This window comes from Physeter macrocephalus, chromosome 21 (assembly GCF_002837175.3).
Source record: "Physeter macrocephalus isolate SW-GA chromosome 21, ASM283717v5, whole genome shotgun sequence".
In the NCBI taxonomy this organism is placed as follows: domain Eukaryota; kingdom Metazoa; phylum Chordata; class Mammalia; order Artiodactyla; family Physeteridae; genus Physeter; species Physeter macrocephalus.
Genome location: NC_041234.1, coordinates 8,002,810 through 8,024,896, shown reverse-complemented (window position 1 = coordinate 8,024,896; position 22,087 = coordinate 8,002,810). Strand labels below are relative to the sequence as shown.

Below are 22,087 nucleotides of genomic sequence, written 5' to 3'. Positions count from 1 at the left end.
GCATTAAGTATTTGTCTAAGTTCTTCCTGAACAGTGATAAGATCCCTGAGTATGAAAGCCAACGGCTCAGCACAGAACTAATTTTCTCTGCTCTGGCAAGACCCTACCTTATAAGAGTCACTGGCAGCAGCACTGCCCTTCCCTGTTGTGGAGCCTGAGGCACAAAGAAAACTCTATGGAGATGAGATGCCGTGTCTGCTCCTGCCTGTGGGAGTTCACTGCCACTAACTTCCATCTTTGCCCAAATCAAATCAGCGGCACTCAGTGTGCTCATGAGCCTACATGAGTCCTCTTCCTACTGGTCTTTAGCCCATCTAAAGTGATGCAATATGTATTTTGTCCCATTTCTATTCTATCTTATTGATTTGTACTAGGAATATTAATCTTTCACATTTCATGTAAGTTTTAATTATTTTCTCTCAACCTATCATCTTTTAAATCTGTAATCTCCTTGGCTGTTAAGTTTTGAACTTTTTATGTATCAGATCTACCAACTTTTTCTTTAGGCTTTTGGGTTTGTTTTGCCTTCCTCATCCAAACTATTAAAATAATCTCCTAAGATTTCTTTGTTCATAATTTTGTCTCAATAAAATATCTTAAATAAGGTTTTAAATAAAAGATCTTTTATCCCCAAATGGCTCACAATTTTGACTAAAAAAGTATTCTTTTTCTCACTGACATAAAATGCTGCCTATAGCACGTATTATTAAAATTTTATATCTGGTTGTAAAGTTTGTTCCAATGATTCATCTACTTCTGCATCGATACCACACTTCTTATAATATTGTGGCTTTATCATATGTTCTAAAACATGTCAACTCTCCCATCATAATCCTTTTAAACAAGCTTATTTACTATTCCCCCCAACCCCGTCAAGAACACTTACATTTTTATTCATTCACTTTATTTATTTAGCTGTGCTGCATGGCTTGTGGGATCTTAGTTCCCCGACAAGGGATTGAACCCGGGGCCTAGGCAGCGAGAGCGCAGAGTCCTAATAGACCGCCAGGGAATTCCGGTTTATTTACGATTCTTGTGAATCTTACTTTTCCAAGTCTTTAATATCAATTGGACAAGTTCTTTAAAAAACCTTATTGAAATTTTTATTCAGAATGCACTGAACTGGGCTTCCCGGGTGGTGCAGTGGTTAAGAATCCGCCTGCCAATGCAGACGACACGGGTTCAAGCCCTGGTCTGGGAAGATCCCACATGCCACGCAGCAACTAAGCCCGTGCACAACTACTGAGCCTGTGCTCTAGAGCCTGCGTGCCACAACTACTGAGCCCACGCGCCTAGAGCCCGTGCTCCACAACAAGAGAAGCCATCACAATTAGAAGCCCGCTCACCACAAGAGTAGCCCCCACTCGCCACAACTAGAGAAAGCCCGTGCACAGCAACAAAGACCCAACACAGCCAAAAATAAAAATTAATTAAAAAAATAATAAACTATAAAAAAAAATACACTGAATTTATAGGTGGAAAAAAAGGAGTCATCTGTACAATACTGAGTATTCTTATCTAAGAGTATTGCCTATTTTCTCATTACTCATATGCTCCTCTCTTGTCCTTCAACAAATTAGTTTTATTCATATATATCTTGCATAATCTTGTTAAAATTTATACCTGGTGGGCTTCCCTGGTGGCGCAGTGGTTGAGGGTCCGCCTGCCGATGCGGGGGACGTGGGTTCGTGCCCCGGTCCGGGAGGATCCCGCGTGCCGCGGAGCGGCTGGGCTCGTGGGCCGTGGCCGCTGGGCCTGCGCGTCCGGAGCCTGTGCTCCGCAACGGGAGAGGCCACAGCAGTGAGAGGCCCATGTACCACAAAAAAAAAAAATTATACCTGGTAAGTTTATACCCATGGCATTTTCTAATTTGTGTGTCTGTGTGTACGTGCGTGTGGTGTAAACTAATCAGTAAATTATTTAGTAAACTAATAATTTTTGCATGTTTACTTTGAACTGTCACCTCAACGAACTCTCATAGCAGTTCAAGTTTTTCAGTTTCTGGGTTGTATTTTCTAGGCAGACAATCTTATTCTACCTCGTAAGTTAACGTCCTGTCGCTTCCATTCTCAATATTTCTATCTCATTTGCTAAGCCCCAGAGAAAAATATTGTAGAATTCAAGTGGTAGCTGATATTCTTGACTTGTTCCAGACCCTAATGAGAATATAGAGAAACCAAACAATAATATGAATTCCAGTGCAACGCAATTGATGACTACTTCCCAACCCTCTGAATCTACCCTTGTTACTTCATTAACCTCACAACCCCACATTTTACCCAACTGAAACTTTATCCCACCTACAGCATTATGGAAGGATGTTACTGTGCTCCAGTGTTTCATCATTAAAAACAATGATTCTTATAGTTCTCTAAGTACCTTATATCAAGTTAATAGTGTCCTTCTCTACATTACCTTCAATAAAAAAATTTTGAATTGTATCAAATACATCTTCAAGGTATGCTTTTTCCTTTCCACCTCTAAAAGCTCCAGGTACATACAAGAATGCATTACTCTTCCAACAGAATGCTGGACTTAATTTACTAATATTTTAGTATGGATTTGATAACTTTGTGAGAATGGTCTCTAGTGGTTTGCTTTTGCTTTGTTTTTGGTAGTGTTCTCTCCACGTTTGGGCAGCAAGGATATAATTTTGAACAATGAATTAGAATGTCTCCTTTTTTGCCTCCTTTTTGTGTCCTACATTCTGGTGCAAATTAAACAACAGGGATTACCCATTCCTTGTATTGTGAGTTTGTGGAAACTTCTGCAGAGGAAATTTTTTAATAACCTCAGTTTCTTGATTATCAATATTTTAAGGGTATCTGCTTCATCTCTGGTAATTTAAAAAAATTTTATGTATTTCCAGAGAAGCATCCATTTCCCTTCACCATATTAAATTTTTCTAGAAATATAATTTCAGAAGTTTTATAGGAGTGCAGCTATTTGCACACTCTTATTAAAAGAAAAATTCTTTTTTGCTCTGCAAAAACCAAAAACACACACATCATTATCATCCTTTTTGGAGGTTATATACAAAGAGTGAAATAGTAGAGCGAACTTTCTAAGTCAGCCTGGAAATCATTTGGAAGATGTCAAAGCTACTGTCCTGATGCCCCCCATTCCTGTCAGATGAACTTTATAATTTATCAGAGTGGTGCATAGCATTCTCTCTTACAAAAAGGTTAACTGGCTGTGTTGAGAACAGACTGCAGTGGGGCAAGTGTGGAAGTGAGGAGTTGTTACAGGGCTATTCTAGGTGAGAGCCACTGGTGGCTTGGACTAGGACAGTAGCAGTGCAGATGGTGACAACTGGTCAGATTCTGAAAATACCTTAACAGGAGAGCCAACAGGATTTACATACACAGTGTACTTCCATCAATAAGCTCTCATTACAGGCAGATTCTCAACCAGGTACAACTTTTGCTGAGAATCACTGTTCTATGAAAACAAGGCCCAGTGTTTTCATATTCGCATATTCCCATTTACACTAAGCACAGTGCTTTGCAAATTTGCTGAAATTCATGTGGATGTTTGAAATAGAAAAGACTTCTGATTTCAGTTCTGACATGAGATTAATTACAATATATTAGTAAACTTGGGTCATATGTTACTCCAGAATTTCTGGTAGAAGGTGCTTACAAAACACATGGGGACATGTTAGACATAAATTAATGTTTGGATTAAAACCTTGTTTCATTTAAGTGTGTTCTCCATGCTATAACACAACCCTTCAAAGTCAAGGAAGTACGTAACATTAATGTTTCCCCAAAACTTATAAACTCACGTAACAACCAGAGCCACAGCTTTTAAACTTCTACAAGGCAGCATGTCCAATGCCCAAAAGAGCACAAGGTTACAACTATGGCATCAAGTCCCACATTAAATGCAAATTTAAGAAAAGCAAACGAGTATTATCAGACTACCAAACCTTAGTAAGATTCTGTTATTTGATACTCCTACTTCTCAACTCTCTAAATTTGTTACTCAACACAGGGGAGCTTTAAAGATTAATGCCTGGGCGCCAACCAGAGCCAATTAAAATCAGAATCTCTGTGGAGCATCTATATTTTTTTAAGCTTCCCCAACAATTCTAATGTCAGCCAGAGTTAAGAACCACTGCTTTAACAGAATTTTATGAAACAAAAATTGAAATGCACAACACAGGAAAAGTGCAAGAACACGGAGAATAAGTTAAAAGCGAAAGGGCTCACCCTTTGCTGTATAACATTTTTTGCCTCCTGAAAGTTCCAAAGATTACTAATAATAGAATCTACATCACAACCTCATCAATTAAGCAGTTAAGAAAAAACATAAAATAAGGCCTGGAAAGATCTTTGTTACTTAACTAAAATCATCCGGTGTTAACAGTACTTTCCAATGGAGGAAGGCTGTAGGGTTTCGGGCGTAAAGCAACACAGAAACAATTGCAGGGCATCACAGGGAGAGGATGAGAACTTCGGGCTCTAGCTTCCTGTGTTCTAGTCCAGAAAAAAAAGGGAAAGAAAGTGTGTCCATGGGAACAAGCCCTCATGCCTGAAAGGACAATTTTATTTGAACCTATTAATTTGTCACTCAAAATTAAAAAGATAAAAGCAACATAAAATATGGGGTAAAGGGAAGTTGGTCTTCAAGAATTTGTCTTCAAGTTTTTACTGATAACAATAATCCTTCAAGCCTGGAGCTACTCAAAGACGAATCATGAAAAATAAGAAGAAAAATTTTATTTCAAACAGATTCAGTGGTATGTGTGCTACAGCAAAGGCTGGTTGTAGCAGTTTCCTTTCAAACCTGCACTGATGTATAAATTAGACATTATTTGGGAATGATTAATTTCTGGTAAAATGTAGATTCAATCCAACATTACACCAATTTTTACATTTATTGTAGACCCTATTTTAGTACTAGAGGTTAAATTTTCATCACCAAAAAATGAGAATATCCTTACAGCTACTCCTAAGGTAATGAGCTGTGAAATTAATTCCTCACTATTGCTTTGAAAATATACCCCTAGGTTGTTAAGAGAAATTCCAACTCCATCCAAATCTATTATTTAATTCTTCAGTCATCATCTACTGTTGGCTTGATTGTCACTCCTCTTCTTATTTGACCCCAACCAATTAAACTGCAAAATGAAAATAAAAGAAAGCATGAATTTTATATCCATTTCATTATCATTACCACATAATCACATGACATAACTAGTTTTACTTGCCTATCTGCTAAATCTAAATTTGTTTCCAAAACCTGCTCCTTCAGAAAGAAAGCTCACACTATCTTCTTAGATCCAGAGATGGGCTCTAGCCAGAAGGAATGATAGGAAAAGCAAACAAAAAAGTGCTAGTATAAATATGCTCATCTTCACTCTTATCAAAATATACCTGCCCCTCAGAACCACGAATGAAGAACCTTCCAGTTCGCCCAAGGAACAATGCTGATACACAAACCACCTCAGTCTGATTTTTTTTTTAAATTTCATTCTCTTTTCCTCTTTGAAAAATGTTTTTATGTTTTGCTCTATTTTGTTTTTTAACCATTCACAGCACTTCAACGGATCACCATGGCTTGCTTTATCATGACTTTAGCTGGTAAAGGAAATTAAGAGAAGACCTAGAGGACTAGATAATCTATAAACAGATTACTCCCAAGAGCAGAGGGATTCCTGCTCCTTCTCTCTTTCAATGTCTGCTCTAGTCACCGGGCAGGCCAGACTGCTACCTCAATTGTAGCTTCTAGAACAGAACTTACCTAAGCACGGGTTCAAAACAACAAATCTAAAGAACATAAGGATCATTCAGATGCTTTCATTTCTTTTAACATACTTGCTAATTTTTAAGCAACGTATAAAATTTCATTTGGATAGAATCCTCTTACAATATTAGTAGACAGGGACCTCACTGGTGGTCCAGTGGCTAAGACTCTGTGCTCCCAATGCAGGGGGACTGGGTTCGATCCCTGGTCAGGGAACTAGATCCCACATGCTGCAACTAAGAGTTCACGTGCCACAACTAAAGCTCCCGCATGCAGCAACGAAGATCCTGTGTGCCACAACTAAGACCTGGCGCAGCCACAAAAAAAAAAAAAAAAGAAAAAGAAAAAAAAGAAAAAAAAGGAAAAAGACACAAAAAGATCATTCCTTTCTTTTAAAATACACTGTAAATCAGTATGTCTATAACAGCAAATAGTATAATCACACGAGAAAGTAAAATCAAGCTAGCATAAATCACCACGAAGCAGAAATGATTTACTTAAAAGAGAACAAAAAGTTTAACTCTAAATTAGAGAGTAATAATTCATATCTTCTGAACAGTAAATGGTGAGAGACCATCCTGAGGCACTGTACCAGGGAAGCCTTAATAAGGGAGGTAGGTAATGAGAAAAAAACAAAGGTAAGGGTGATATGAGTAATTATGGGGACAATCAGGACACAGAACAGTCTAATTTAGAGGGTTTATATGAGACAAAGCAGAAGAAACTTAAAATTCGTTCAAGCAGGCTTCCAGAAAGGTCCTGAATATCAGAAAGTAGTGGGAAGCTACTAAAAATTACTGAGTACAGCATGAAAAAATGTTTTACGAAGATTAATTTTGACTGAGTGCTTAAGTAACAGTGGAAGAGGCAAATTAGGAATCTTTTGCGATAACTTTTATGTGTGAAATGATGGTGGTATGGGCTATAATGAGGTCACACAGAATAGAAAGGAAAGAGTAGATTCAGTAACCAACCAGGAAAAGAGAAAAGAGACAGGAGTCAACAATATGTGCATGTTTCCTAGCTCTATCCACTCAAAGCGCCCCGAAGCAACAGCACCTTAGGAGCAACAAGCACACCTAGCACCCGTACCTGCATTTCTAATACCATTTCCCACTAAGAGGAACCAGGGCCCCCTCAGGAGAAATGACCAGTTCTAAACTGGAGCAGGGGAGAGGTACAAGATGATTCCAGAACACCTTGTGCCACAAAGTAAGGAACTGTCCAAAAAACAAAAACAAACCCAATGGGGAAATATTGAGGCTTGAGCAAGTCCCAACTTGTCCATGGGGTTGCTATCTGCTTCGTAAAACAAAGCAGAGGGTTTGTCTTCTAAGAAAAGTCATCTTCTCTGAAAAAGCCTCTTATGTAGTTGGCTTTGGCATCTTCCCAAGGTAGGAGGGCAGGGACTGATTCTGGGTTTTCAGCTGAGGTAGAGAAGACAGTGGCTATTACCAGAAAGTCCAGAGTGGGATGTAGTTACCTCCAGAATGCATCACTGCTAACCTAGCCTGGGTTTCATGATAGTCATAGAAATGGATTCCTTAATAATAGGTTTAAAAAAAAAGGGGGGAAATGTCAAAAGGACATAGGAGTCACTTAAAGGGTCTCTACTGGACAAATCCTTGACAATTTGGGTATCAAAATAAATAAGAACAGGTTATCACCTCACACCAGTCAGAACGGGCATCATGAGAAAATCTACAAACAATAAATGCTGGAGAGGGTGTGGAGAAAAGGGAACCCTCTTGCACTGTCGGTGGGAATGTAAATTGATACAGCCACTACGGAGAATAGTATGGAGGTTCCTTAAAAAACTACAAATAGAACTACCATACGACCCAGCAATCCCACTACTGGGCATATACCTGAGAAAACCATAATTCAAAGAGTTATATACCACAATGTTCATTGCATCACTTTTACAATAGCCAGGACATGGAAGCAACCTAAGTGCCCACTGACAGAAGAATGGAAAAAGATGTGGTACGTATATACAATGGAATATTACTCAGTCATAAAAAGGAACGAAATTGGGTCATTTGTAGAGACATAGATGAAATCTAGAGACTGTCATACAGAGTGAAGTAAGTCAGAAAGAGAAAAACAAATACGTGTATTTAACGCATATATGTGGAATCTAGAAAAATGGTACAGATGAACCGGTTTGCAAGGCAGAAAAAGAGACACAGATGGAGAGAACAAACTTGGTGGGGTGTAGAGGTGGTGGTGAGATGAATTGGGAGATTGGGATTGACATATATACACTAACATGTATAAAATGGATAACTAATAAGAATCTGCTGTATAAAAAATAAATAAAATTCAAACATTCAAAATAAATAAATAAATAAGAACAGTAATGAATCATAACCTACTAAATAAAATAGGATGCCATGAGTGCGTATTACAACTAGATAAGTAAATAACGGGGCAGAAAGAATGACAAATGATAAATGAGGAGTGGTGGAGCTGGGGGATGTTTACACCATCTTGTAAACACTATAATCAAGCTCAATTCAGACAAAAATCATCAGTGGATGCTAAATCCAGCGGGGTGGGATTTGATGAGGAGCAGGCTATTTGCATAGAGTAGCCCCACAGAATGCTTATTTGCAAGGGTAAAAAAGAGTAACCATATAGTGGAGAAACTGGCTAACACCTTGACTGCATGATCAAAATTAACCTCAACAAGGAGGAATCAGATATCATGTGTCTTTGGCTGTGACTCCCTAAGGAGAGACATCACCACCTACACGAAAGTATTCCAACCAAGAATACGTAACCTGAACCTACTCTTAGGAAATACCAAGTAAACCCAAACTGAGGAGCAGTCTGGAAAGGAACTAGCTTGTATTCTTCAAAATTGCCAATGACAAGACAAAGAAAGGCTGAGGTAGTTCCAGATTAGAGATCAAGAGACATGAAAACTAAATGCAATGCATGATCCTAGACAGGGGACACAGGGGACATTACTGGAAGAAGTGATAAAACTGGAAAAGACTGGAGATTTCAGTATTTTAACAATGTTAAACTTGTTAAGTGGTTATATAAGAGAATATCCTTGTTTTTAGGAAATATACACCAAAGTATTAGACAACAAGGGGCAACCTATCCTCAAACGGTTCAGAAAAAGATAAGGGAGATATTAAACCTAAGTTCACTGGTTTTCGCATAGGTTGTGTCTATCACAAATCAGGCCTAGAAATACAGATTTCTAAGTCATTCGAATAAACAGTTGAGAGTTGAAACCACAGTACAGTAACTATTGCGTTCAAGGTAAAGTGTGTTTGTGCATGTGTTAAGAAAACTGATTCTGTCTTTTTTATTAGACACTGACAAAGGCTAATAAACTTACCGCCAGTGTTTCTCAACTCTTCGGCTAAGTGCAATTTTTTCTCCTACTTCTGTGCACACAGGATTAGTCAAAACGATTTTGCCCAAATCAGCCTTGACTGCACTAACTCTGGCTAACACCTTGACTGCATGATCAAAATTAACCTCAACAAGGAGGAATCAGATATCATGTGTCTTTGGCTGTGACTCCCTAAGGAGAGACATCACCACCTACACGAAAGTATTCCAACCAAGAATACGTAACCTGAACCTACTCTTAGGAAATACCAAGTAAACCCAAACTGAGGAGCAGTCTGGAAAGGAACTAGCTTGTATTCTTCAAAATTGCCAATGACAAGACAAAGAAAGGCTGAGGTAGTTCCAGATTAGAGATCAAGAGACATGAAAACTAAATGCAATGCATGATCCTAGACAGGGGACACAGGGGACATTACTGGAAGAAGTGATAAAACTGGAAAAGACTGGAGATTTCAGTATTTTAACAATGTTAAACTTGTTAAGTGGTTATATAAGAGAATATCCTTGTTTTTAGGAAATATACACCAAAGTATTAGACAACAAGGGGCAACCTATCCTCAAACGGTTCAGAAAAAGATAAGGGAGATATTAAACCTAAGTTCACTGGTTTTCGCATAGGTTGTGTCTATCACAAATCAGGCCTAGAAATACAGATTTCTAAGTCATTCGAATAAACAGTTGAGAGTTGAAACCACAGTACAGTAACTATTGCGTTCAAGGTAAAGTGTGTTTGTGCATGTGTTAAGAAAACTGATTCTGTCTTTTTTATTAGACACTGACAAAGGCTAATAAACTTACCGCCAGTGTTTCTCAACTCTTCGGCTAAGTGCAATTTTTTCTCCTACTTCTGTGCACACAGGATTAGTCAAAACGATTTTGCCCAAATCAGCCTTGACTGCACTAACTCTTCCTCCTGTCGACAGGGATCCTATGTTCACCATAAGCACTTCATTCTTAGACAGCTTTTGCACCTAGGGAAATCAAGGGGGGAAAAATAAACCCCAAAATTAAGAAAATGCTTTCCAAATAACTGCTTATTTTCCTACAACCTTGCCAACAAAAGATGTCAGCAATTTTCCATCTCTGCCAACCTGATCTCAGTAAGACTTTTTAAAAAAATCACATGGATAATAGGCATTATCATGTCACTGTCATACATGACAGACTGTTTCCTGTTTTGTTTTACTTTGAACTGACTGCCATATAGAAGTCCTCAATTTTCAGGAAGTCAAATTTATCTACCTCTTCTTTTTTCTTAGTCCCATGTTAAGTGAAAAGAAATGAACCTCAAAACTGGTCTTAACTTCACTGTCACTTTTTTTGGAACAGGAATTACAGAAAGCACTTACTTTTGCTGCTTTCTTGTCTCCTTCAGTGCGTACACCTAGAAGCCGTCTAAGCAGGAAATAGGAAATTTCCAGTTCTGTGAAGATCTCAGGTAAAGCTCCAACTGCACCAAGTACCTGCCCCACCATTCTGTCAGCCCGGCACAAAGTGGGGTCAATTTTTGTTCCAACTCCTAATACAAAATAAGATATACATTTTATTGTTCAACATTTTATTTCCTATAAAGCTGTTTACCCAAAAAACTTAGTCAAACAAGTACAGCATATACCTATACATTTTAATACACACTTATATTTTCATACTCATGTATTAGCTACATAGATGTGACAAAATACCTGTTTTATCTGAAGAAACAGAACTGTAAACTCATGGGTTAGCTGGGCATTTGAGAACAGAAAGATTCTCTTGATTTAAATTCTAAGCAAAGGACAAACAGAGCTAAGAGCCTAACTCAAAAATGAGCCTGAATATCCTTAATGAAGGTTGAAAAGATACGAAATTCAAGAGTAGTTTTCAGGATATTTGCCTGCCATTTCTCCCCTGGAAGGCTGATCAAAAAGATAGCTTAAAGACTTTATATGATTCCTGGGATCCACTTCAAAATAATTTAGCTGTATGTCTTTCAAGGAGAAGAGGGAAGAAGATACAAAGATGAGGCAAGAATAGTAAAGTGCTGGGAATTCCTGGAGGTCCACTGGTTAGGAGTTGGTGCTCTCACTGCCGTGGGCCCAGGTTCCAGGGAACTAACATCCCGCAAACCGCATAGCGTGGCCAAAGTAAAAAAAAAAAAAGAGTGGTAAAGTATTAACTGTTGAACCTGGGTGGTGGCTACATGACCACACATTACGCTACATTACACTATTCTCTCTACTTTTATGTTTGAAAAGTTCCATAAGTTAAATTTTAGAAGTCTCCAGAGTTTCCTTGTTTACAAAACAAACAAAAAGGATAAATTATACATGGTAAACTCCTAATTACAAGATACAATAGAAAAATGAATTATACAGCCAAACACCAGAGAACAAAAAGACAAACTCCTTCACCAAATGTTTTCTTCTTTAATCCAAAAGTTATATACCTCTAATTCTCACTGTATCTTGCCTTTTTCTGGGTATCTGGTAATACACTATTGTATGAGATCAGAAGATACATAAATTATCTCAGTAATTCCAACATAATGGAAGTTATCTTCTTTAATTCCCACCTCAGTGTAACTATGATCTGACATGATTCAGCTGACATTTGTGGGTAACTCTCCATTTGCAAAACATACATTAAAAAAAAACAAAAACAAAAAACCACCACCACTCTACCCCCAAAACCATGTAGGCTAAAAAAAAAAGTATAGTTAGGTATTTTAAATGATAGGACATAAAACTTACTTTGTTACTGCTAAAAAGGAGCTACTTTAAAAACTAAACCAAAATTCTACTTTATGTTTAAAAATAATTTTTACAAACACATGAAACCATCTTATGACCTAAAATCAACAGCTTAACCACATGTTCCTCTACCCCATTCAATTATTAAACATCAAATTAAAAATCTATAATATATCTTTATGAGTAATGTTTCTCATGAAAAGTACCATGAACATCCACAAATTAAAAACGTAGGGATGAGGGCTTCCCTGGTGGCACAGTGGTTGCGCGTCCGCCTGCCGATGCAGGGGAACCGGGTTCGCGCCCCGGTCTGGGAGGATCCCACATGCCGCGGAGCGGCTGGGCCCGTGAGCCATGGCCGCTGAGCCTGCGCGTCCGGAGCCTGTGCTCCGCAACGGGAGAGGCCACAGCAGAGGGAGGCCCGCATACCACAAACAAAAACAAAAACAAAAACAAAAACGTAGGGATGAGAGAAAAATCTTTACCAATAAGACCTCCTGGAGCAGCATACTGAAGATCATTATGCTCTGCGAAAAGTGATACAATTTTGGAAAAGATGGGTTTACACATGAGCTTTCCTTCACTATCTTTGGAAACAATACCAGGTCTGACTTCTATCTCCTGGCCCACCTGTAAAAATATAAATTAGTGATTAGAATTTGTGGGACAACACGATTTCCATTACATACAAAAAGTCCTAACAGGAAGACCACAAAACTGAAAAGCAATCCTTTCTCTATTTCAAAGATCACTATTTTTAAAAAAAAGATGTGGGAGAGATCTTCAAAACCAGAACCATCCAAATGTTTCAAACTACCTACCACACAGGCCTATCACCATGTAAAATGTGCTCCATATTCATAGAAGCCTATAAAGTTAGAGGTCAAACACACTCAAAAGATATAATAGTAAACAAAGAAGTCTATATCAAGTACTAGACACCATGAAGAAAAAAATTACTTTTCAATTTGGAGTGTTCATACTATTTTCCTAATTAAGACAAGAGAAAACCAAACAAAATAAAAACACAACAACCAAAACCTAGTTTACCTTTAATACTCCTTTTAGGATACTACCACCAGCTACACCCCCCTTAAGGTCATCAACTTCACAGCCAGGTTTGTTGACATCAAAGGATCTAATAACTAAAAACAAAACAAAACAAATTAAAGCCAATTCTATTCACTTTAACTTCAGAAAAATTTGATTAAGTTAACTTCTCTAAAATAGTAGACACGTAAGATTTATACAAGGGGGACTTTGTGACAAAATCTAATATTATTCCAACTAAGTATACTGCAACCTTAATTACGTGGAAAAAGTGGAAATAACTTAAAAGTTCATTGATAGGAGGCATATAATGGTACACCCATAGTATGGAGTATCATGCAGCTATTAAAAAAGAATGTTAGAGCACATGTAATGATGTGGAAGGATAACCTTCATATATTGTTAAGGAAAAAAGAAAAAACTAGTTATGCATAGTATGATCCCACTTCCACAAACAAAAACTAAAACAAGAAACGTGTATATGTTTATACACGATGATATGAACAAAGAGAAAGGTGCGGGAATAGTACACACCAACTGTTAACTTTGGTTACTTCAGGGCTAAGGGGCGAGGCAGGGAGATTGTAGACCTTTTTCTTCATATACCTCTATATTATATGATTTCTGCATTAAAAATGTAGTTTTAAAACTTCAAAACAACCCTAGGATTGGACTTCCCTGGTGGCACAGTGGTTAAGAATCCACCTGCCAATGCAGGGGACAAGGGTTCGATCCCTGGTCTGGGAAGATCCCACATGCCACGGAGCAACTAAGCCCGTGCGTCACAACTACTGAGCCTGCGCTCTAGAGCCCACGAGCCACAACTACTGAGCCCACGAGCCACAACTACTGAGCTGGTGCACCTAGAGCCCATGCTCCGCAATGAGAAGCCTGTGCACCGCAACGAAGAGTAGCCCCGGCTCGCCGCAACTAGAGAAAGCCTACACACAGCAACAAAGACCCAACACAGCCAAAAGATAAATAAATAAATAAATAAATTCTAAAAACCCAAAAAACAAAAAAACCCACAACCCTAGAACTATGTGACCTGCACTTTGGTCCTGAGAGCAGTTATCATTAACAAGGGGTACACATCACAATGACCCAAGAGAACCCTTCCCACAACACACAGAGGGGGGGTCTGGATGAAGAGAGGGGTTCAAATGTCTGTTTTGAAAAGGCTCCTATATCTGTGTAGAAATCACGAGTTTAGATGATCAAATTATACCAATATTGGTACTATGAACTTAAATAAGTTGAAAGACATGAAAATCTTCATTAATGGTACAATGAAATAATTTGTATGGAAATTCTAATATCCTGCTCCTGACTAAAACATAATTCCATACAGAACAATGCATTACTCCATCTCAATCGTGTAACGTATCACATACCAAGCACAAAAAGACTAAAAGTTCCTTCTGTATTCAAAACTTTCTCTCATCAGTAATGCAGTCTAGCACTGCTAATACAATCTCAGAATTGAATTAAAAAAAAATTTTATGGAGATTGTAATTTATTATCACCTCTGCATAAATCATTGCTGATTCCCTTAAAGAGGAATCACCAATGTGAAAAAGATCAGACAAAATCCTATCACTTACCAATAAGTCGGGGTTCTGAAGTAAAGTCTCTTGGGGGTACTGGAATTTTCTTTACTATGTACTCGCAGACAACTTCAATATTGTATTTCAGCTGAGCGGAAATTGGAATAATAGGAGCTCCTTCTGCTACTGTACCTATAAGACAAAATTCAGAAAGATCAAAATTCTTCAGTTTTACAGAACTTGTTCTTTACATATTATAGGAAACAGTTAAGATTACTAAAATAGATGCCTAAACATCCCCAGACAAATGCCAGCAACAGGTAGAAAATGATAATTCTTTTTAGAAAAGTGTCAGTATTCTATGTTTGTTTTTGCTCCTGAAAATGAATATTATAGCATTTAAAGGAAAAAAAAGTCAAAATATATTAACAGATATATTTAATACACCAAAATGATAAAACTGCTCAAAAGAATAAAATACTAACACTCCTGGGAAAGAGCACTTTACTAGTTGAAAGATTTCTAATAACATGTAATTAACTTCCCAATAAATGTCAAGATAAAATTATAGACTCTGCTAATCAAAGACTGATGGCATATATAGTATTTGCTCCTTATTAATTAAATGTCAAACAGGCTGGTGAAAGAAACAGACCAAACACAATGAGATTTTAATCAAAATGATTTATGCTTTTTTGTTATGAGAGAACTGGGTGCATAGGAAATCAACCATTCTAACAAGAAAAACAAGGCTAAGAGAGGGTCAAATGTCAATAATGTCTTCCCTGAAATGAAAAACACTGCTGTTAAAGGAAAGGAACACTAAAAGATAAAATAAATCATTGTCAGTTTCCATTCTAAAAGTAGCTACTCAGTAAGAACAGTGTAAGACTGAAGTGTTTTTTTAATGGATTTTTTTTTTAATTAATTAATTTTTTTGGCCATGCCGTGTGGCTTGCAGGATCTTAGTTCCCCGACCAGGGATTGAACCCACTCCCTCGGCAGTGAAAGGGCAGAATCCCAACCACTGGACCGCCACGGAATTCCAAAGACTTAAGGTTTTTTGGGTTTTTTTTTTTAAATGCTTTTGTTTATTTTACTATCACTGAGGAGGATTTTTATTAGATATTATGGCTTCTTACCTTGTACAAACGCAAGGATCTGTTCATACTGTTCTTTAGCCTGGCTTTCTTTTACCAAATCAATTTTATTTTGTAGAATCAAAATATGCTTCAGTTTCATGATTTCTATAGCAGCCAGGTGCTCAGAAGTCTGGGGCTGAGGACAAGACTCATTACCAGCTAAATGATAAAGAATAAAAAAGACGCATGAGAATTAGCTAGAAATATTTGTCAGAATAGGCAAATCCGTAAGAGACAGAAGGCAGGTTAGTAGTTGCCAGGGACTGAGGGAAAGGGGGATCAGAGTAATTGCTTAATGGGCACAGGGTTTCCTTTTGGGGTGATGAAAATGTTCCAGAACTAGACAGTGCTGACACTTGTAGAACACTGTGAATGTACTTAACATCACTGACTTGTATACTTTTAATGGCTAAAATGCTAAATTTTGTGTTATGTGTATTGTACTACCAAAAAAACACTAGCTGACATCTAAAAAAGGAAACGCTTGAATGCCCTAGCCCTACTCAAGGCAAAAGTCCTGGATCGTCGCCGAGCATCCACCTTTGCCCCTGCTTCATCCACTGTCTGGATTCACTGGAGCCTCCTGATCATTTGGCTCTCTTCCCTGGTCCTACGGCAAAAGCTTGGAACCCACAAGTTTGGCATCTCAGGGTCTGCCCTTAGCTTTTGCTCAGGCATAAGGAAGAGCCCTCTGGCTCTGTCTAGTCTTAGAGACGTTCTGGCCCAGTCAAGCTCCTGAGAGGCAGAGAGTAATTAAGGGAAGACACTTAACACAGTCCATGAATTTCAGCTACTATCAGAGGCTACTCCCTAACAAACCGAGGGAAGAACACTAAAAACAACCACTGGTATTATAAAGAAATAGGTATGTTTTTTGGGCACCTTAATGACCATCCTAAGTGATGATGTTCAGGTGTCCTGTGCTATATCCACTCGGCATACTTTTAAAAATTATATCCCATAGCAACAAAATCTCTTGACAGCTCACATAAGGAAGGTGGCACAACAACAGCCTTGAAAACCCCAATTCATCTAGACATCAGCACTTATTATGAATGATGTGCATCTAAATAAAACCATTATACACCAGGGCTGCAGTAGACAACTCAAAGATGCACACACACACAAAAATACATGTACTTTTACATGTAAATATAAAACTAATAAATCATTTCATGTGATCTAAGGGGAGAAAATGCACTATTGATTTTTTTCAAATATATACTACCAAAAGAATTCTCACAAGACATCTGCCCTAGGTCTACTTTAGTATTTTGTGATAGCTGGTAGACAAGGATATCATCCTGGTTGACATGTTAGTTCCCATTTCCGTCACCTTTAGGTACTGGATGTGGCCCTTAAAGGCCTTAGTTTCCCTTTAAATAGTCCATCTTGGATTTGCTCCACAATGATTTGTCCAAACCACTTCTGACGTATTTACCTATCAACAGAAGAGCTGCATCCATCACTGCGGCACCGTTCAGCATAGTAGCCATCAAAATATCGTGGCCAGGACAGTCAACAAAGGAAACATGTCTAACAATTAAAAAACAGCAATCAGTCCTAAGATCAATCAATACTTCAACATTCGAGTTACAGATTTCCTAAAATTAAAATCCTTTAAATATAGAATATGAATATTACATATAAATATGAAATAAGAATATGGAAATAATTCTTATTTCTGTAAAGTCAAGTGGTTACAGGACTTGGTGCTTCTAGACCTTAGAAATAAGATTACCTACTGGCTCAATTATACTTCAAAAACAAACAAACAATAAAACTCATAGAGAAAGAAATCAGATTTGTGATTACCAGATCTGTGGTTACCAGAGGTGGGGGATGGAGGGAGGGGGAATCGAATGAAAGCAGTCAAAAGGTACACACTTTCAGTTATAAGATAAATAAGTACTAGAAATATGACATACAATATGATAAATATAGTTAACACCACTGTTTGTTATACATAAAAGTTGTTAACAGAATAAATCGTAAGAGTCCTCATCATAAGGAAAAAATTTTTTTTCTACTCATTTAAGTTTATATGAGATGATGGATGTTCACTAAACTTATTGCGATCATCATTTCACGACGTATGAAAGTCAAATCATTCTGCTGTATACCTTAAGCGTATACAGTGCTGTATGTCAATTATAGCTCAATAAAACTGGAGGGAAAAAATAAAATATGAAAAGAACAACAAAAATTACCTACTGGCTGAGAGTAAAATCACTGCAGATCATTACAAAGCAAATGAAATTAGCTATGTGTAGAAATAACTGGATACAAAAACTCCCAAATCCAATCAAAGTGAATATGGTATAAAGTATATACTGGGAATGTCATTGATTTGAAAGCTAAACCAGTGTTAACAGAATGGGCAGTGCCATCTAAAAAAATTTCCAAAAACTTCTCCAGCATCTTGAAAAGCTGGAATTGCCCATCTGAAGTGCAGACGGCAGCATCATTTAAACAAAATTATGCTACTCATTCAGAATCATTATTTTTAATAATTGTATGCTCACAATCACGATCTAAAAATAGGGGCAGGGCTTCCCTGGTGGCGCAGTGGTTGAGAGTCTGCCTGCCGATGCCGCGGAGCGGCTGGGCCCGTGAGCCATGGACGCTGGGCCTGCGCGTCCGGAGCCTGCGCTCCGCAACGAACAAAAAAAAAAAAAAAAAAAAAAAAAAAAAAAGAGGAAAAAATAAAAATAAAAATGGGGCAGCAGACTGGCCCACTGCCATAACCACTCATGCACATCATGTCTGCTTTCACAACACAAGAGCAGAAATGAGTAGCTGCAAAGAGAATCTATGGCCTGCAAAGCTGAAAATATTTACTATTGGGCCCTTTGCAGGAAAAGTTTGCTGATATCTGCTAAGGGCCAAAACTAGGGTGAGGCAAGTGAGCCACTCGCCGCCCTAGGTGCAAAATTTAAGGGGGTGCCCAAAAAAACCCAGTAATCAAACCAAACAATATTTAAATTTAATATTTTAAAAAATCAAAATTCATGCAAAAAATCCATGATAAACAAAATTCAAAAATTTAAATGAAAACAGGATCAGCAACAATGCCATGCCAAAAGCAAATCAAACAAAAAACCCCAAGTGATAATGAAAAGGAAAACACTAGTAGTTTGAGCTGTCAGGGAACTAAGATCCCACAAGCTGCACGGTGGTGCCAAAAAAAAATTTTTTTTAATTTAAAAATAAATAAATAAATAATACTATTTATCTTGATTACCGAGGCCCTTTTTCTTTTCTTTTCTTTTTAAAGCTTCTCCCTCCCCTTAAACTTTGGGCTTCATTCGCCTCTCCCTAGTCCCAGCTCTGCTCCAATCTACAATTTCTTTGTGGAATATCCCCAAACCCCATAAACATCGCTGGGTGGATGACAGTATCCTCTAATAAAGTATAAGTATATGCAACCATATTCAGAAAACAGATGTGTAACAAGCCCGTGTATTTAAAAAATGTGATTAAGAAAGGCTTTGTTCTCCTCTAAGAAACAGAAACAACACTGTTTAAGAGAAATTTAGGAGGCCTGGCAAAAAGAATCCCTTAAATCCAATGAGCTGTGTTTCCCTCCATTTCATTCTGCTTATGTGATACTTTTCCTTTGGAGAACTTACATGTACACCTCTTAATGTACATTTAAATACTTGACTTTTCAAATTATTGTCATTATGGACAAGAAAAACAAAATAATGCAAAAATAAAGCCATTCAACAATTAGGTTCACTGTTTAAAATCTCAGTTAAATATTTCAAAAAGCACAAATCACACAACAACAAAATATGAAGTGTAAAGTGTTTTTAGCAGAAAAGAGGTCACCTGACTAATTTGAAGTTCCCTTTGGTCCCTGGAATATCTGTAGGAAACTCATCGGGTGTACTACTTCCACAGGATCTATAACATTCTGGCCGAGGACAACTTGGGTCGTCAAGTTTATAAATCTAAAAGTTCCAATGAAAAAAAGACTTGGATTTGTTATCTGCACATTCAACAATTAAAGTTAGTTTCTAATTTCACTGTACACAGCTCACCTTAGCATTAGCATAGCCAAGTTTGATTGTAATGTTTCTTTCTAGTTCATTTTTGAACCTGACAGTGTGAACTCCAGAAATAGCTTTTACAACCGTAGACTTCCCATGAGCTACATGACCAATTGTACCTATAGACAAAGTACAAAAAATTAATTCATGTGCATTCAGTTACACAACATATTTTTTCAGTTTTAGAGTAGAAAACCCAAAGCCATAACTCACTGTAAACATCAATGTAAAACTAATAGTGACTTCAATTTCTCCTCCTACACATCCTTGATTACAAAAAACTTACTCTGATACAGGACTGAGGAGAACTTTCCATGTAACCGACAACCTTGTTTTAAACCATACTCAGCATAATAAAAGCTATCCATCTTATGTTTTTACTCACAGAAAAGAATGCCTTCATTTAAACTAAACACTTGGTAAAAAGTACATGAAATCTTGCATATCAAGAAACTTTCCAGCATTTTCAGAGTGAAGTAAATAAGTATGAGGAGCCCTCGCACAACAAAAAGGAATCCATGAAAACAAGAAAACAATTCAGGTATCATTACGGTAATGCTGTCAAGGGTAGCACATATCTTATAATAAAAGCCTCATGGAAGAGTCTTACTTTTAACTAGGTTTTACTGTGTTGTTTGTGCAGACTCTCAAATACTCCAAATTTACAATCAGTCAACATAACTTCTTCTCCAAAATTCTATGTGCCAATTAAGAAAAAAAATTATCTAGTTAATAATAGCTTATGTATCAAACAAAACTTCCACAAACTCTGCCCTTGCAATAACCCTGTGTGGCAAGTACAGTCGCGTTTCCCCATCTTCTTTAAAATGCTACATGACTACAATCACCTTATACTATTAAACTTTTCTTATGTATTTATCGCTTCTTCTCACCTAGTCTGTAAGCTAGGCACGGGCAACATGGGCTACCCAAAAATATCTAGCAGGTGCTTGGCTCGCAAGAGCTGAACATCTATTTATTGAATATCTGCATCTTCATGTAATTCAGGTAATCACACAAAGGAAGAGGTTAAAATTAGTGGCCGGAGATCAATTAAGTCAGGTCTCCAAGTTATTCTTATCTTACCTATATTAATTGTGGCCTGTCTGCTGATAACTTCATGTGAAAGTGGCGTCAACTTGGTAACATCCTGCAATCGAACATTTTTATTTTAAATCGCTGTACATAAAACAAATCACAACTTTGACTTTACATTTGCTACCTACAGCTCTCCACCATTTGAATAGCCCTCTTCTACTTCTAAAGCGCTTTTTCTGTACAAGCAACCTTGGACTCTGATGACTGGAAGCCCTAGAAGTCCTTCATCGTTACACACTGACTATGGGAGATGTGGAAGCTTGAGGTCCCCCAACCTTGAGAGCATTAGCACTAAGGACAGTGTAGATACTCCCTTCCCAGACCTTCCAAACTGAAAAGCCTTAATGACACTTAACACTGTGACTTTCCAGCCGAATCATTCGGGAGGCTCGGGGTCCCACGACCGCATAGCCTCATTCCCAGCTCGCATACTAGCAGAGGCGCGTGGGGCGGCGCGAGCACGACTTAGGGCGCCGGGCTCCGGGTCTCCCTCCTAACCCATGCTCCCGACAGCCCGGCACTGCCTCGTCTCAAAGCCTCCCGGAAGGCCCGGTCATCCCCACTCCTGAGCTCCTTCAGCATCCTGCCAGAGCGATGACTTACCAAAGTGTTGAGATCTTGCCGAGAAAGGTGCGGCTGCCCTAAAGTCACACCAGCCTCGCCCCCCGCCATCTTGCCCGGAGAGGAAGGAAGTCGTCCGGGTGGCTGCCTGACCGTTCGCAAGCCCCCTTGAGCAGGGCGGGGCAGCGGAGGCGGGAGGGCCGACTAGGGCCCAGGCCTGGTAGAGGAGGATGGCCGGTGCAGCGGAGGCCTCACTGCTTGGACTTTTCTCCCCATGGATTTGTACAGTGCCTGCCGCCAGGCTGACTAAAAAACACAAGGCCAGTTTCAGGATTTATTCGCAGCAGACCTGTTGCATATTTGTGCAGGCAACGGTGAGGGCAGCCCTACAAAAGGCCCCTTGCTAAGCTGGCGATGCAACCGACGCGCGCGCTGGGGAGGGTGTAGCCATTTCCGTTTCCCGTGGGGAGGGCCGAAAGAATTTCCCGAAACCTGGCATTCTTATCTGGGGTGTGAGGATAGACAGTGGGAATGGCCTTATTTACCGATTTCTATAATTTAGTAAGGCGAGATCAGCTCTGGGTCCGGCCGGGACCCTTGGCCGGAAAGTGGCCGCGCACCGAGCTGGCGGTGGGGAGGGCGCCCTCACGCGGAGGTTCCGCGGCCCAGGGAGGGCAAAAGCAAAGTCTTGTTCTCGGAGGGAGGTTTCTAGAGCCAGGGAGGTGGTCCATGGTGGCGCCAATGGAGCTAGCACTGGATAGAAGTTAGGTGTCGTGAGA

The 22,087-nt window shown here is 38.7% G+C and overlaps 1 protein-coding gene across 2 annotated transcripts; it reads right to left on the bottom strand.

The window, feature by feature from the left end:
* Positions 1–4,262: 4,262 nt before the first annotated feature.
* On the bottom strand, positions 4,263–21,559 carry EIF2S3 (eukaryotic translation initiation factor 2 subunit gamma). 2 transcript variants are annotated; one of them, XM_024115268.3, is made up of 12 exons: positions 21,351–21,559; positions 20,736–20,799; positions 19,641–19,768; positions 19,429–19,550; positions 17,036–17,130; positions 15,595–15,753; positions 14,510–14,644; positions 12,906–13,000; positions 12,341–12,485; positions 10,476–10,645; positions 9,925–10,097; positions 4,263–5,125 (listed from the first exon to the last, which is right to left on the bottom strand). In XM_024115268.3, exons 1-12 carry the CDS (start codon positions 21,417–21,419, stop codon positions 5,062–5,064), a joined length of 1,419 nt encoding a protein of 472 aa, XP_023971036.1. In that variant the 5' UTR covers positions 21,420–21,559; the 3' UTR covers positions 4,263–5,061. The 2 variants fall into 2 exon arrangements, with proteins under 2 accessions (XP_023971036.1, XP_054937950.1); XM_055081975.1 differs by lacking the exon at positions 4,263–5,125 and having other exon boundaries at positions 9,895–10,097; positions 21,351–21,512.
* Positions 21,560–22,087: the final 528 nt, after the last annotated feature.